Genomic DNA, 15778 nt, shown 5'->3' on the forward strand with positions numbered 1-15778 from the left:
GATTAACACTACTCTACAATAAAATGTTACCAGACATCTAAAACAAGATTGAACAATCTTATAATAATCTTACAACAATCTTATAATGAGAAATATTAGACATGCTGACTAGATTTAAGATTATTTCACTTATTAATATATCCCTCTTTGCAATAAACTGAATTTCACATCTTTGAATATTATATGGGGGATTTGTCGTGAACTCAAGCATCTAGGTGGTTAAGTAATGAGGAAGTTATGCAGGTTAAATTTAGCCACTCTCACTTGCGTTTATGGTTTTGTGTCTTCATGGTTAAGAGCACAGCATGTAGAACACACAGAAAGGCTTTTCAGGACCACATTGCCTGTCTGCTCAGAAACTTCTATGCTTACAGAGGGCAGTTTAAGAAGATACGACACTGGGTTTGAGGACAGAGCCCAATAAAAAGGTGGTGAGTAGCTCTACCTTCTCTAAATCTAGTCTGTTCTTAATGCTGAAAGATAAGAATCTTCTCCCACGATGACTTTCAATAGCGTGATGAGTGGTCATGTAATGGAGAGTCCCCAGTCACAGAACTGTTGAAGAAAACTTTCCCTCAACAATTTTGTTTTAGGTGTATCCTCTGGTGAAGATTGTTAGCCGAAGTATTGAATGATAATGCCTGTTTTGCTAGTGTGAATAAGAGCATTGTTCACTTGTCAGTAAGTTTTAAGGTTCTTAAATGTGCCCATGTGAAATCTCTACTGAGAAATTGTTCAAGGTAGTGAAACTTGCCAACTCAGACTTCTTTACAGTGGTGGTGATATGAACCAGGGGTCATGATGTCTACAGTATCTTCTGAGTTTTTATAAGTCATGTTGCTGACGGTAAAATAGTGGTTAATCTGAAAAAATATGTTTTCTTTGGGGATTTTTGCTTTTCAACACCCTGCATGCACCACTCCATCATGAATAAAGGCCAAAACTATTTCATGTAAAAGCTTTCTGTGATTTTAGAGGCATTAAACTCTTAGGAACCACATCAAACCACTCCAAATGACTTTGTTTACATGTTAACAGTTCTGAAATTTTGAAAATGGGTGGAATTATCTTGTGTTTAGGTTATTACTTCATTGCCACCTTCTGTTATGATCTCTGAGTAATACAAATTGTCTCCACCTCTTAGATGGAAGGGAGGACGTTCATGACAATTTCCAGCCTGATTCTTTTCTGTCCATCTGTGTGGTTAGCGACTGAATGGTATCCCAAAAGTCTGCCGTGTGATGTCTCCAGGGCCAGCAACGGAACCGAAGTGACCGTAGACTGCACCAGCAGAAGCCTGACCAATATCCCGATGGGAATCCCATCAAATACCACCAACTTGACCCTCACCATCAACCACATTCCTCACATTCAGAACACCTCATTCCAAGACCTCATCAATATCACTGAGATCGACCTGCGCTGCAACTGTGTTCCCATCAAGGTCGGCCCGAAGGACCGCATGTGCACACAAAGTGTGACGATTGATAATGGGAGCTTTTGGCAACTTAAAAACCTGAAGTCCCTTTACCTGGATGGAAATCAGCTCTCAAGCATACCTAAAGGACTTCCTCCAAACATTGTGCTTCTCAGTCTCGAGGTTAACAGCATCTCCTCGATTCTGAAGGAAAATCTTACAGAAATACCCAACATAGAGTTTCTGTACCTCGGTCAAAACTGTTACTTCCGAAACCCATGCAACAGGACATACTATATAGAAGAGGATGCCTTTTTGCACCTCGACAAGATGACCTTGCTCTCACTTAAGTCAAACAATCTGTCCTCTGTGCCACAAAGACTACCATCCAGTCTTAAGGAGCTGTACCTGTACAACAATAACATACACAGGGTGACGGAAAAGGATTTTCAGAATTTGACAGAGTTAGAGATCCTTGATTTGAGCGGCAACTGTCCTCGCTGCTATAACGCACCTTTTCCGTGTGTTCCTTGCCCTAACAATGCAGCCTTTGCGATTGATAAAAATGCCCTCCAGAATTTGACAAAACTGAAAATTCTCCGACTCCACAGTAACTCTCTCACATCAGTGCAACGAGAATGGTTTAAGAGCTGCAAAGATCTCCGGGTGTTAGACCTCTCAAGCAATTTCCTGGCAAAAGCAATAACACACACCTCCTTCCCTCATTCTTTGCCTTCTCTAGAAGAACTAGATCTCTCTTTTAACTATGAGCTCCAGAGGTATCCTTCTTCGCTAAACCTTTCCAGAGCTTTCTCTTCACTCAAGTCTCTCAGGATCCTGAGAATCAGAGGTTTTGTGTTCCAAGAACTGAAACGTGAAGATATCTCCCCTTTGACGAGTTTGGAGAAACTTGAGATGATTGACCTTGGCACGAACTTCATAAAGATAACAAACTTAAGCATCCTTAGGGAGCTGAAAAACTTTCACATCATCAACCTGTCGGACAACAAAATATCATCTCCTTCTGAGGCTGGACCTGCAGCTGCTTTGGCGATGGCACAAGGTGCTCCCAAACAGGACAACACTTCCCCAATGTCGCGAGGTGCTCAGTACCAAAGTGGGGAAGTGAGAGAGATTCACTATTTCAAGTATGATGAATATGCACGCAGCTGCAAATACAAGGATAAGGAACTTGGGACACTGAGCCCTTTTTACACGCAGTGCAGTTCTTTTGGGAAAACTTTGGACATCAGCAGAAACAACATTTTCTTTTTGCATTCAAGATTCCTAAATCTTCAAGAGCTCAGGTGCCTGAATCTATCAGGAAATGCCATGAGCCAAGCCTTAAATGGTTCTGAGTTTGTTTATCTCAAGAATCTGCAGTACCTTGACTTCTCCCACAATCGCCTTGATCTGATGTACTCCACCGCATTCCAGGAATTGAGCAATTTAGTTGTTCTAGACATCAGTTACAACAACCACTATTTTGAAGCTGAAGGTTTAACTCATATGCTGAACTTCACCAAGAATCTGAACAAGCTGACTAAATTAATAATGAACCACAATCAAATATCAACATCCACCAACATGGAGATGGAAAGTTTCTCTCTGGAACATCTGGAATTCAAAGGCAACCGTCTAGACATGCTGTGGAGAGATGGTGATTTAAGATATGTCAACTACTTCCAAAAGCTAGTGAATCTGAAAATGCTTGACATTTCTAATAACAACCTCAACTTCATTCCCAAGCAGGTTTTCCAAGGCTTGCCACAAACACTCACAGAATTACACATTACAAACAACAAATTGAAATCATTTATCTGGGAGGGTCTTAAAAATCTCAAGAAACTGAAGGTCTTAAATCTTGGTGGCAACCACTTGACAACAGTGCCTGCAAAGCTGTCCAACTGTTCAAAATCTATTTTGACCCTGATTCTCCGCAAGAATCAAATTGCAAGCCTTACTCCTAATTTCCTCCAAGATGCTTTCAGCCTGAAAAACTTAGATCTGAGTTACAATCAGCTCAAGTACATTGAAGAATCAAGCTTTCCTGAGGGGGTCAGAGACAATCTGCAGGTCCTCCATTTGAACAACAACAGGTTTGTTTGCTCTTGCAACGCCACATGGTTCGTCAGATGGATCAATCGCACCTCCGTGAATATCCCCAGGCTGGCCACCGATGTCAACTGTGCTGCTCCAGGCACTCAGCGAGGTCAGAGTGTGATTTTTCTGAACCTTCAAGCCTGCCAGCACAGCTCCCTGTCCATTATCCTGAGTATCCTGACAACTTCCATGATCCTGAGCGTTCTCACGTTGTCCATCTCCAGCCACCTCTTCCTCTGGGATGTGTGGTATATCTACCACTTCTGTCTGGCCAAAATCAAGGGCTATCGTCGCCTTCTTTCAGAAAGCACGGCCTACGACGCTTTCATCGTATACGATAAAACCGACAAAGCTGTGAGCGACTGGGTTCTGCAGGAGCTCCGTGTCCAACTGGAAGAACGAGGTGAACAACAGCTCCAGCTTTGCTTGGAAGACCGTGACTGGATTCCTGGATGTCCCCTCATTGAGAACCTCTCTCAGAGCATCCAGCTCAGCAAGCGCACCGTGTTCATCCTGACCAGCCGTTTCATCCGGAGTGGCCAGTTCAAGACGGCCTTCTACCTGGCCCACCAGCGGCTTGTGGATGAGAAGAACGACGTAATCATCCTGATCTTTCTGGAGAAGTTCTCCTCAGCTTACTCCAAGTACCTGAGGCTCAGAAAGAGACTGTACAAGCGGTCAGTGCTTGAATGGCCCAGGAACCCTCAGGCGCAGCGGTACTTTTGGTTCTGTGTCAGGAATGTCATGGCAGCGGAGGGCCAGCAGCACTACAATAAACTCTTTCAGGAAACTCTGTGACAGTTCAGATCTTCAGGAAGCTGTTTACAGTGTAAACAGTGAAATCATCTGGCATTTAGTATATACATATTTAATATATCTAATAGATCCCATTTTGAAAGTGCTGTAAGAATATTTTAAGATGCTTCAGCTCATTTTTACATGTTTTTACTTTACTTTCACTTTCTAATTTTATCTATTGTTATTAATAATTTGTTGATTTATATGCCATTTGAATAAGACAGTTCAGATGAAATAACTAAAAAACAAGTCAAAAACAGATTAAATAATTTTATAATATTCTCTGAACAGTCTCGTTATGAGAAATATTAGATATATTGGCAAGATTTAAGACGTTTTCGGTCACCAAGACAATGTTTTGTAAAGTAAAATGTTTTTGTTTTTCTTCTATAGTTAACATAAACTTTTTTTATAATTAATTATTATTAAATGAGTATTGCTGTAATTATTGTGTGCCCATGTTAAAGACAATTTTGAAACTTAATGCTGTCTTTCTTTTGACTCACACAAAAAATGTGTGAAACAGAATGTCCCATGAAAAGTACCCAAATTCCCCATTTATTATTTAAAGTACATAACGAAGTGACATCTGGTTAGATGAAACTTATTAGAATACCTGAATTTTTCATTGTGTTTCTCTTTTTTCAAAGCATTTAATTTAAATTCAGGCACTAGTTTGGGAAAAATGTCACTACTGTCTTATACTCATCTTAAAGAGGAATTCCACTGACTGCCATCAAAATTGTTGTATATTTAAGAGATTTAGCTGTAAACAGGGTCATTCAGAGTGGTTTGGTGTGAAACGCTCCGTTCTAGATAAACTGAGTCAGAACTGTTCACAGTGTTGGTGATAGGAACCAGACGTCCACCTCTAAAAGCTCCCTCACAGAAAGTTCCTACATGAAACGGTTATGAATTCACTGCCTGATGACTGAGACACTGTTTTATGATAGTTTTGAGAACTTAAACTCCATTCATGGTGGAGGGATACATAATATACAGGGTGTTGTGAGGCAAAATAGTCCCCAAAGAAAACTTATTATTTCAGATTTTCCACTATTTTCCATCATCAACATTCCATATAAACTCAGAAGACTCGTGTAGGTTCACTGGTGGTTCTGGATAGTAAATAAAATGTCTATATTTGTGTTGTAGTCATGGTGACCCCTGGTTCCTATCACCACCACTGTAAAGACATCTGAACCATTTCACACCAAACCACTCTGAATCACTTTTATTTCCATATCAGCTACTGAATTGTGCTGAGTCTTGTTTTTGAACATGTGTATAATACATTTTTTTGCAAACTGGCTTCTAGTTGTGTTGATTGATCCTCATACCAACCACAAGAAACTATGCCACAATAAATCAAAACATTACAGTCCAAAATAAGGTCTATTGCAGCCTTCTGAGTGTCATGAACCATCCCTGCTCTTCAGTCTTCAGCTCTTACAGTTCAAACAATTATAATGTGCACAAAACTGACCTTTGCTCTGTCTGTTTCACCAATGCAATAGAAAAACAAACATCTCAGCTGTGGACAGAATTCAGTGAAATCGGTTTACACTTTCATGTGACTGATACATATATGCTAGAGAAAAGGGAAGTGAGTCAACAGCACTTCCCCTTATGTACTGACACTTAGAGGTGCAAAAATAAAACAATAGCTTCTGTGGTATCTCACTGATCAGAGTCTGACCAATGAGCTGTCCCTCAAACTCCCTAAACAGGTAGTTATGTTTGATACACTATGTGATCTGGCTGGGAAACGGAACGTTGAATATTAGCATGTGAATGGCCAGGTGGTGAAGACCTCTGTATCTATCTAGATAGACATATATATATATATAGATAGATATGTACACATACACTAGAGACACTGCTGCTGGCAGTTAGACTTCCTTTTTTATCGAGGCAGCTCTCTGTGAATCCTGCAGCACCAGTCATTCAGTCGTAAGAGTCCTGTAACTCTGCAAGAACTATATATGGAGCATCGCTAACATGGTAAGGAAACAGATTTGTGTTTTATCTTTATAATCTCTTAAAATAGCTAATATTAAAACTTGTATTGCATGTTATTGTGTGTGTTTGGCCCGATTTGACACTATGATCTAGCTTTGTACTCTCAAAAGACGTACAACCTGGTTTTGCATGTTTTAGACACTTTATTCACCTATGAACTCAAAATAACTGGTAACAGTAAATCCCTTAACAAGCCAGGTTTATTACACACTTCTATAACCTAAGAACAGCTCCATTAGTTTGCATTGAAGTCACTGTAGTTACTGAATAATAAGCCGTAGTATATAATAAACCTGGAATGTTAAGGGGGTAAACAATGTTACATAACATTGACATAACCATGCATTAAACATGTAATGGCATTTCTGATATGTTGTCATTATATTGAGTTATTACAGATTATGTCCAGTAAGTGTCATGTTATCATTACTGGTATTTTTAATAATGTTTGATGTTGTGATGACTAACTAGAGTATACTTAACAACAATTAGCATGTGATATAAGCTTTCATAACATTAAAGATTATGATATCTGCCATAACAGCATATGACATGTTTATGGCATGGTTATATGTATTAGTGTTCAAGTAAGGTTTTACTGAAAAGTTGCCCAGTTCAATTGTTCTCCTATGCATACACTTACAGGATGCTACTGGATACTGGTTCAGGCTAGCATGCTGGGTGATGGTGGCATTCCCAGTCAGCCCAGATCCCAACGATCTGGACAAGAAGTTCTTGAATTCTCAGCCATGTGACGTGAGCCAGAACACCACCGAAGGAACAGTGGTCTTCGACTGCCACAGACGGGGACTGAAAGAGGTGCCAGCAGTTTTTACAAACACCACCAGCCTCGATCTGTCTGAGAACAGAATCCGGAATTTAACACTGGATAAAATGGGGAAACTGCAAAAGCTAAAGGACCTGAATCTCAACTGGATGAATAAAAATAACGATGTGAACATCACAGCAGGAGTTTTTGCAAACATGACGGGTCTAAAGAAGCTACAGCTCAGTGGAGTTGGTCTGACACATGTACCTGAACAACTTCCGAAGAGCCTGAAAGATCTGCGGTTGATAGAAAACAGAATCACCTCACTAAATGCTACCAGCTTCTCTAACACGATGGCCCTGTTCCATCTCAACTTGTCCAAAAACTGCTACTACTGGAATGTTTGTTCGAAAGTTTTTACGATTGAACATGGAAGCTTTTCCAATCTTTCCAAGTTAAGGGAGTTGTCTCTGTCCTTCAATAATCTAACACATGTCCCCAGAGGATTGCCCGTCTCCTTAAGGACGCTTGAACTCGCTTCCAATAGCATCGCATATATTGGGGAGGATGATTTCAAACAACTGCAAAATCTGTTGATTCTTAAAATCCAGGGGAACTGCCCACGCTGCCATAACGCTCCATATCCCTGCATCCCATGTCGGAATGGTTCTATTGAGATACACGAACGAGCTTTTGACAATCTCCGGGACCTTCAGTTGCTGCACCTTGCTGGGAACTCAATTTGTCACATGAAGAAAGCATGGTTTGATAACATAGTCAAGCTTCAGGAGCTCTACCTTTCGTACAATTTCTTGATGCACGAAATTGAGAGTGGACATTTTTTAATGAATCTGCCGCTACTGAAGAAACTTGATCTCTCATTTAACTACGACCTGAAAGCTTATCCCCAATCTGTGACACTAGCACCTACTTTTGCAAACTTGACCTCTCTTAAGATCCTCCACATTCAAGGTTTGGTTTTCAAAGAAATTGACAATGAAACTCTGAGTCCTCTCTACAACCTGCAAAATCTGTCGGTGTTGGATTTAGGGATAAATTTCATTGTACGTGCAAAGTCAGACCTCTTCAGGCAATTTCAGAGTCTGAAACTGCTCTATCTTTCGGAAAACCGTCTTTATCCCGTTAGCACCTCTGAGGTCGGGCAGTTGGGCAGCACTTTTGGTTCAGTTTTCACCCTTCCTGGACTGTCAGGGTCCAGCTCTAAAAAGGAACAAAATTTTGAGGTGTCCAACAGGCTCGTCAAACCTGAGTGTTACAATGCTGGTCGTGTGCTGGATCTAAGCAAGAACAATCTCTTTTTCATCTCCCCTGAGCAGTTTAAAGGATACGAGAACATATCCTGCCTCAACCTGTCCAGGAACGGCTTTGCAGCAGCTCCGAATGGGTCCGAATTCACAGCTTTGCCCCAGCTGAAATATCTAGACTTGTCTTACAACAAAATTGATTTGGCCTATGATAACGCCTTTAAAGAGTTGGAGAAGTTGGAGGTGCTGGACCTCAGCTTCAACACACATTATTTTACTGTGCCTGGAGTTACCCATAATCTATATTTTTTAAATAAGTTGCACAAGCTGAGAGTCCTAAATATGAGCTCCAACGGCATCTTTACCTTAACAACAAAGAGGTTGTACAGCAAATCTCTCAACGAGCTCCAGTTCCAGGGCAACAAGCTCCAGAAGTTATGGAAAGATAAAACTTATGACAAGCTTTTCGAATCATTGACAAACCTGACGTACCTCGACATCTCGCACAACGAGCTGACAGATATCCCTGATAGAGTTTACGCCCACCTGCCTCACACGATCAAGAAATTCAGACTGGCCCACAATACTCTGACGAGTTTCAACTGGACTTTGATGAAAAGGTTCACACAACTCGAGGAGCTCATCCTTAGTTACAACAGATTGACAAATGTATCCAATAACATAAGCGTGAGCACCCCCTACCTGCAGTATCTGGACCTCAGGCACAACAGGATCTCTCAACTGACCGACAGGTTTCTCATCGGTGCTGTGAATCTCAAGCGACTGGACCTCAGCCAGAACAGACTGGCCATCGTCAATGAGTCCACCTTCCCGTCCAAGCAAGAGAACCACCTGAGCACTTTGTGGCTCCACGGCAACCCTTTCCGCTGCACGTGTGACATAATCGAGTTCATCCTTTGGATTGACAGCAGCGATGTGGCGATCCCAAATCTTGTCACCTCCGTGAAATGCAACATTCCTGAATCCGTCAAAGGGAAAGCAGTGGTGCATTTCGACATCAAGGAATGCATTGACAACGATGTTGCCTTCCTGGTCTACTTCTTCACGACCTTCTTCATTTTTTGTGTAACCTTCATCTCAACCATAATGCACTTGTTCTACTGGGATGTTTCGTACTTGTTCTTCTATATGAAAGCCAAATTCAAAGGATACCAGTACCTGAGTTCTGTGGACAGCATCTACGATGCCTTTGTGACCTACGACACCAAGGACCCACTGGTATCCGAATGGGTCCTGAACCATCTGCGGGTACAGCTGGAGGAACAGGGGGAGCGGTACCTACCCGTGTGCCTGGAGGAGCGGGACTGGGTGCCAGGCTGCCCCTTGCTGGATAACATGACCCAGAGTATCCAGCAGAGCCGCAAGACTGTCTTTGTCCTCACGCGCAGTTACGTCAACAGTGGCTCTTTCAAGATGGCAGTGTACCTGGCCCACCAGCGGCTACTGGAGGAAAGTGAGGATGTGATTGTGCTGATCTTGCTGGAGCCCGTCCTCCAGAACTCTCACTTCCTGCGGTTGCGGCGGCGCCTGTGTGGCCGAAGTGTCCTCGAGTGGCCACGGGCGCCAGCCGCAGAACCGTGGTTCTGGCAGTGTCTGCGGAACGCCATCCGGGTGGAGAACAGCGCCATGTACAGCCAAATCTACTCCAGATACTTCACCAGCAGGAGGGCAGAAGACTGAAATGGGGACCAGTTCTACTGGAAAACTGTCTTGGCAGAGGAAGTCAGCTTAAGTCTAACTGATATACTGTAATATTTCTTATTTTCAGATTGTTGTAAGAACATTGCAGGATTACTCCACTTACTGCTTGTTTCTGTCTTTAAAAAAAGCAGATTTCCAACAGAATATGGCAATTTAAAAATGTAATCACCATTACTATTAATACTAGACAAGGCAAGTTTATTTATAGAGCACCTTCCATACGCTGCTGTCATTCAAAGTGCTTTACAAATGAGAAAATACATTTAAAAATGCATTAAGGAGAATAGAAATTAAAAACATTATTAAAACTGGATTAAAACAATAGATTTAAAAGAGAAAGTTGTGAAATTAAAAATCAAATTAGAAATTAAATTAGAATAATAAAGGATAATAAAGTGCTGTTACAGAGAAGAAAGGCTAGAGATGCTAACCGTGTTTAAACTGAGCTGAAAGCTACTGAAACAATAAAAATCAAATTAAAAGTTAGAATAATAAAGGATAATAAAGTGCCTTTACAGAGAAAAAGGTTAGAAATGTTAATAGTGTTTAAAACTGAGCTGAAAGCTGCTCAAACAATAAAAATTAAATGAAAAATTAAACATTAAATTAGGATAATAAAGGATAATAAAGTGCTTTTACAGAGAAAAGGGTCTATAAATGCTAACAGTGTTTGAACTGAGCTGAAAGCTGCTCAGACAGGATCATTTTCAGGCTGGTTTAAAGTGTCCAGTGTCGGCTCTTCTAATGATCTCTGTCCACTGGGTCCATTTAAGAGCAGCACAGTATCTAAACACTGCTTCTCCATGTTTAGTCTCCACCTTCGGCAGGACTGACTGACCAGTTCCTAATGATCTGAGAGTTCTGCTCGGCTCATATCGCTGCTGTGCTTACTTTTGCTAAGTAAACGTGTGTTTAAGTAAGTTGAATAATCCTATACCATTCTTACAGTGCATCACTAGATATTAGATATAGTGACAAGATTTAATTTTCCAAGATGTCATTTTTAACAATGTTCTGCCGACAGTGATGGCTGCTAGACTGAAACAGGACTTGTGCACTGTAACCCAGTCCAGAACGAGGTCTTATCTGTTTTCACACAGACCACGAGTTTAGTTCATTCAGCTGTTTGTGTGAAAGCTGTGAGTTTCCTCTTGTTTGTTCAGTATTTTTGCTTCATATTTTACTTATAATCATCAGAATATCGACTTCTGCTGATGCTGATTCAGATATGAAACTGAATGTTTAATGTTTAAAGTTTAATGTCCGGGAAAAGAAGAGTAAACTGCATTCATTCATTCATTCTTTTCTCCTGTCGTTTGTGTGTTAAAACTAAGGTTATCACAAACTTTCTACTGTGTTTATATTGTTCTTTCATATTTGTATAAAAATCCTGAAAGCAATGCAAATCTTTATACATCTTGTCAATTAAAGTGATATTCGTTTTTTAGAATAGATTTGAATCTGTAATGTTTAAAGTATAAGTTTCATATGAGTTTCATATTGGGGGTTGACATGCTGTAAAAAGTTATTCAATAATTGATTGTCTTTGCTTTTTTTTTTTAAATAAAGGTTGGAAATAAAATCTGCCCCCCTCCTTACCATTCACACATTATTAACACACACACACACACACACACACACAATGGAGGCAGAGTACATCAATTTATTGCCTTATTATTGTAACAGTGGTAATATATACACCGGTCAGGCATAACATTCTGACCACCTCCTTGTTTCTGCGCTCATTGTCCATTTTATCAGCTCCACTTACTATATAGGTGCACTTTGTAGTTCTACAGTTACAGACTGTAGTCCATCTGTTTCTCTGATACTTTGTTAGCCCCCTTTTACCCTGTTCTTCAGTGGTCAGGACCCCCATGGACCCTCACAGAGCAGGTACTATTTGGGTGGTGGATCATTCTCAGCACTGCAGTAACACTGACGTGGTGGTGGTGTGTTAGTGTGTTAGTGTGTGTTGCGCTGGTCTGAGTGGATCAGACACAGCAGTGCTGCTGGAGTTTTTAAACACTGTGTCCACTCACTGTCCACTCTATTAGACATTCCTATCTTGTCGGTCCACCTTGTAGATGTAAAGTCAGAGACGATAGCTCATCTGCTGCTGCACAGTTTGTGTTGGTCATCCTCTCGTCCTTCATCAGTGGTCAGAGGATGCTGCCCACAGGACACTGTTGGCTGGATATTTTTGATTGGTGGACTATTCTCAGTCCAGCAGTGACACTGAGGTGTTTAAAAACTCCAGCAGTACTGCTGTGTCTGATTCACTCAGACCAGTGCAACACACACTAACACACCACCACCACGTCAGTGTTACTGCAGTGCTGAGAATGATCCACCACCCAAATAGTACCTGCTCTGTGAGGGTCCATGGGGGTCCTGACCACTGAAGAACAGGGTAAAAGGGGGCTAACAAAGTATCAGAGAAACAGATGGACTACAGTCTGTAACTGTAGAACTACAAAGTGCACCTATATAGTAAGTGGAGCTGATAAAATGGACAATGAGCATAGAAACAAGGAGGTGGTCAGAATGTTATGCCTGATCAGTTTAGGAAATAATAAAAATAAACCAGTTCTGCATGAAATAATAAAGTGAAACAGTACAAATGTTCCCAAATTTTTACCGTGGGTGTTTCCAGCTCCAGTCCTGTAGTTCCATCTGTACAAATTTGTGTTTGTTTTCACATCATAAGTGATTCTAGGGCTGAATCAGTTGTGTCAGGGCAGGAAAACAACGCTGCGCAGTGCAGGTGGACTACAGATCTAGAGCTGGGAATCATTAGCCAGAGCATTGTGGAGTAAACATATTCCAACTTGCAGTACCACCAGCGGCCGCCAGGTGCCACTGCTTCACAGCCTTTCAGCCGCGCAGAGGGCGTTGGCCACTCGGTGCTGTGCAGCGATGACGTCGTGTCCCTTTGTGCTGAAAAAACGCGTATTTTTGAAAAATACAGTCACAACTATTTACTCTCATTTTAACACAAATGCACGTTTTAAAGCCTCTCGCGACGGGATTGTTTTCCCGTGAGCAGATATTTCGAAATCGGCGGGTGTGACGTCACGCCCCTCGTTTGCATACGGCCCCTATATAAGGTGGTGCCCAGCTCCGCTCTCTCACAGTGCAGTTTTATCTGGAGAAGGCCACATCATCTGTTTTACCAGCAACCACCTGGTAAGTGCACTTTATATGATATTTCAGCTTCCCCACATCACCACATACTGTAAATGTACATGATTTTAATGCACACTCTATTCCTGGCCTCATTTAAGGCAGCACTATTTTATTTTCTGGCTTTCTTTCTGGGCCTTCCGAGAGCAGGGCTCCATTTCACGCAGTAATGCTGACTTCATAGCAAGCACAGCAGCTTATTAGTGGCTTTAAAGGAAGATTTCGTCACTGTGCGTCAGACAAAAGCTGCATGAGCTGTCCAGTCTTTGTTCGGGCAGCTGCGCCCAGTCCAGCAGCGCGCATGGAAATATGCAGCAGCCTTACGGATGCATGCAACTGTGTGAGATGTGAGCACGCACGGAAACGTGCTGGTCCATCTCTGAAATCTGGACGGCTTTTGCAGGGCAGCGCTTGCGAAATGCAAGAGAGTCTGTCTGAGTGACGGATTGGCAGATGTGTCCAGATGTCTTAATTGTTTGTCTTGAATGCATTTAAAAAAAATCTTGAATTATGGCCTTTGGAAATGTTTTGTCTGTGGTAGGAATCTTAGTAGGGTATAAATTGGGCCAGGTTTTGAGGTCACAGGTCAGTTTTTGGGCTCTGGAGGACAGAATTGAGATGCTCAGCATGTTCTCTTTTGTTTCAGACCAACCGCAAACATGTCTGACAAACCAAACCTGGAGGAAGTCACCAGCTTCGACAAGAGCAAGCTGAAGAAGACAGAGACCCAGGAGAAAAACCCTTTGCCATCAAAAGAGAGTAAGTACCTTAGTATGGCCTATTAGATTTGCAATATGTTTAGTCATCTATAGGCACTTGGGTTTGCAATTATATGTATATGATGTCCAGATTTAAACACAAATGAAAGACAAAATGATGTAATTAATGTCTTTTTTTTCCTTTTCAGCCATTGAACAGGAGAAGCAGGCGGGCTCATCATGAAGCCCCACCTCAAGACTCCACTATGCACTGTACATTCCACATTGCCTTCTTTTTTCACCTTTTAGCTGTTAACTTTGTAATGGGAAACGACAAAAGCCAATTCGACAAACCTAAGTTGCATTCTGATTGGACGAAACCAAACCAAAAAAAACAAACGAATAAATGACTGTACAGCCCCGAGACGGCCCGTACCTCCTTCCCTTTTTTTAATGTTGTGTTTTGAAATATTAAAAAAGAAAATGCACCACTGCGAAAGCTGTCAGATGTTTTGTGCGGCGGAAGAAGAGGAAGCAGCAGTGCCGATAGTGTGGAAGCGAAGTTTCGTTTCAGCCTCAGACACATCGAGTGGCAAGAGGAGGGGGCGGGGCCAAGAGTTTGAGCGACAACTTCCAGGGACCTACATGTTCACTATCTCGGGCTTGACCTGGGTTGACTTGTGTCAAATGCTTTCAAGTCATGCAGTGTTTGTTTCTTTTAAAGTTTTTTGTATAAGTTCGAACCTTGGAATGCACAATTTTGTTTTGTATGCAAATAAAAAGAACAGAAAACTGTAATTTGTGTGTTCTGGCTTTTTTGGGTTGGGAAAATGTTTAAAGGTTCACTGCATTTTCTGCTTTGGGCTGGTTTAAAAAAATTGCATGCAAGATATACATTAGTCAGATTTGTAGAGAATGTCGCTGCTGTCAGAACAAAACCTCATACATCTAAAATGGTAACTTTACAGGAGAAGGAAAAAACAGACTTTTAATGCAAGTCAATGGAACCAGAATTTTTTCAGAGAAGTTTTGGGCCGATTCTTTTGGTCCAGTCATCTCGAACTTCACCCATAATGTAAAGGACAACAGGCTTTTTCAAATTATGTCAGAAACTAAAAAAACGATAAAAATGGAGATATGAGGTTTTGTTCCGTCATCAGCGATTTATTCACCTGTGAGCTCGGACGCTAAGCTCAGATGATAGTAGAGCTTGTGTTTTGTCCGACTGACACATATTCAGGCCTTACGCTGCGCTGTGTAAGTGGATGAGGAGGTTTGCCGTCGGTGTTGGCACCCTGCTCTTGCCCAACTGACCCAGAAAAATGTCCCAGGGCAAACTGCAACGTAAGGGCTTAGCGGTTGAGCCTTGCCTCAAAGCAGTGCCTCCCTGCGTGACACCAACAGCTACAGGAGGTCATGGAAAGGTTTGGAAACTTTGGGCTGCTGCTTGTTCACAGGGTTACAGAAATATGTTTGCTTGATACGTTTTAGATGGAAATGCCAGCAAATCAAAACTGCTAGCAAATCAAATTGCTCGAAATATAATTGTGTAATCGAAATGTTCGCACTTGAACTGGCTCCTTCCTTGATAGCAAGAGGACACTGGACCACTGTCGGCCCGCTGATGGCAGAGCTGGTGGCCCACGGGTGTTTTGCTCAGCTTTTTCTGGGCGGTCCACCAGTGGTTAAGCGGAGTAATAGACAAAATTTCACTTATCGTCGTTCACTTTCCACCCACAGTCCAATTTACTGATTTCTCCTTCCTTCTTTTCTTTATACTTTGTCAATTAGTTTAGTA

General features: G+C 41.7%; 3 protein-coding genes across 4 annotated transcripts; all 3 read left to right on the forward strand.

Moving 5' to 3' along the window:
• The first annotated feature begins 332 nt into the window (after positions 1-332).
• On the forward strand, positions 333-5088 carry tlr7 (toll-like receptor 7). Of its 2 annotated transcripts, none has more exons than XM_036575505.1 (2): positions 333-431; positions 1145-5088. In XM_036575505.1, the coding sequence occupies exon 2, from the start codon at positions 1145-1147 to the stop codon at positions 4316-4318; it is 3174 nt and encodes a 1057-aa protein (XP_036431398.1). In that variant the 5' UTR covers positions 333-431; the 3' UTR covers positions 4319-5088. The 2 variants fall into 2 exon arrangements, with proteins under 2 accessions (XP_036431398.1, XP_036431403.1); XM_036575510.1 differs by having other exon boundaries at positions 342-428.
• A 988-nt stretch (positions 5089-6076) lies between these two features.
• LOC118811359 (toll-like receptor 8) lies at positions 6077-11656 on the forward strand. Its single transcript, XM_036575521.1, has 2 exons — positions 6077-6322; positions 6986-11656. The coding sequence occupies exons 1-2, from the start codon at positions 6320-6322 to the stop codon at positions 10073-10075; spliced, it is 3093 nt and encodes a 1030-aa protein (XP_036431414.1). The 5' UTR covers positions 6077-6319; the 3' UTR covers positions 10076-11656.
• Positions 11657-13114: 1458 nt separating this feature from the next.
• tmsb4x (thymosin beta 4 X-linked) lies at positions 13115-14379 on the forward strand. Its single transcript, XM_036575532.1, has 3 exons — positions 13115-13285; positions 13929-14041; positions 14190-14379. The coding sequence occupies exons 2-3, from the start codon at positions 13942-13944 to the stop codon at positions 14222-14224; spliced, it is 135 nt and encodes a 44-aa protein (XP_036431425.1). The 5' UTR covers positions 13115-13285; positions 13929-13941; the 3' UTR covers positions 14225-14379.
• Positions 14380-15778: the final 1399 nt, after the last annotated feature.

Source organism: Colossoma macropomum, unplaced genomic scaffold (genome assembly GCF_904425465.1).
Source record: "Colossoma macropomum unplaced genomic scaffold, Colossoma_macropomum, whole genome shotgun sequence".
NCBI lineage: Eukaryota > Metazoa > Chordata > Actinopteri > Characiformes > Serrasalmidae > Colossoma > Colossoma macropomum.

Coding starts and splice junctions, on each gene's coding strand:
- tmsb4x (XM_036575532.1), top strand. CDS start 13,942: ATGTCTGACAAACCAAACCTGGAGGAAGTCACCAGCTTCGACAAGAGC. Junction 14,042..14,189: donor CCCTTTGCCATCAAAAGAGA/GTAAGTACCTTA, acceptor TTTCCTTTTCAG/CCATTGAACAGGAGAAGCAG.
- tlr7 (XM_036575505.1), top strand. CDS start 1,145: ATGGAAGGGAGGACGTTCATGACAATTTCCAGCCTGATTCTTTTCTGT.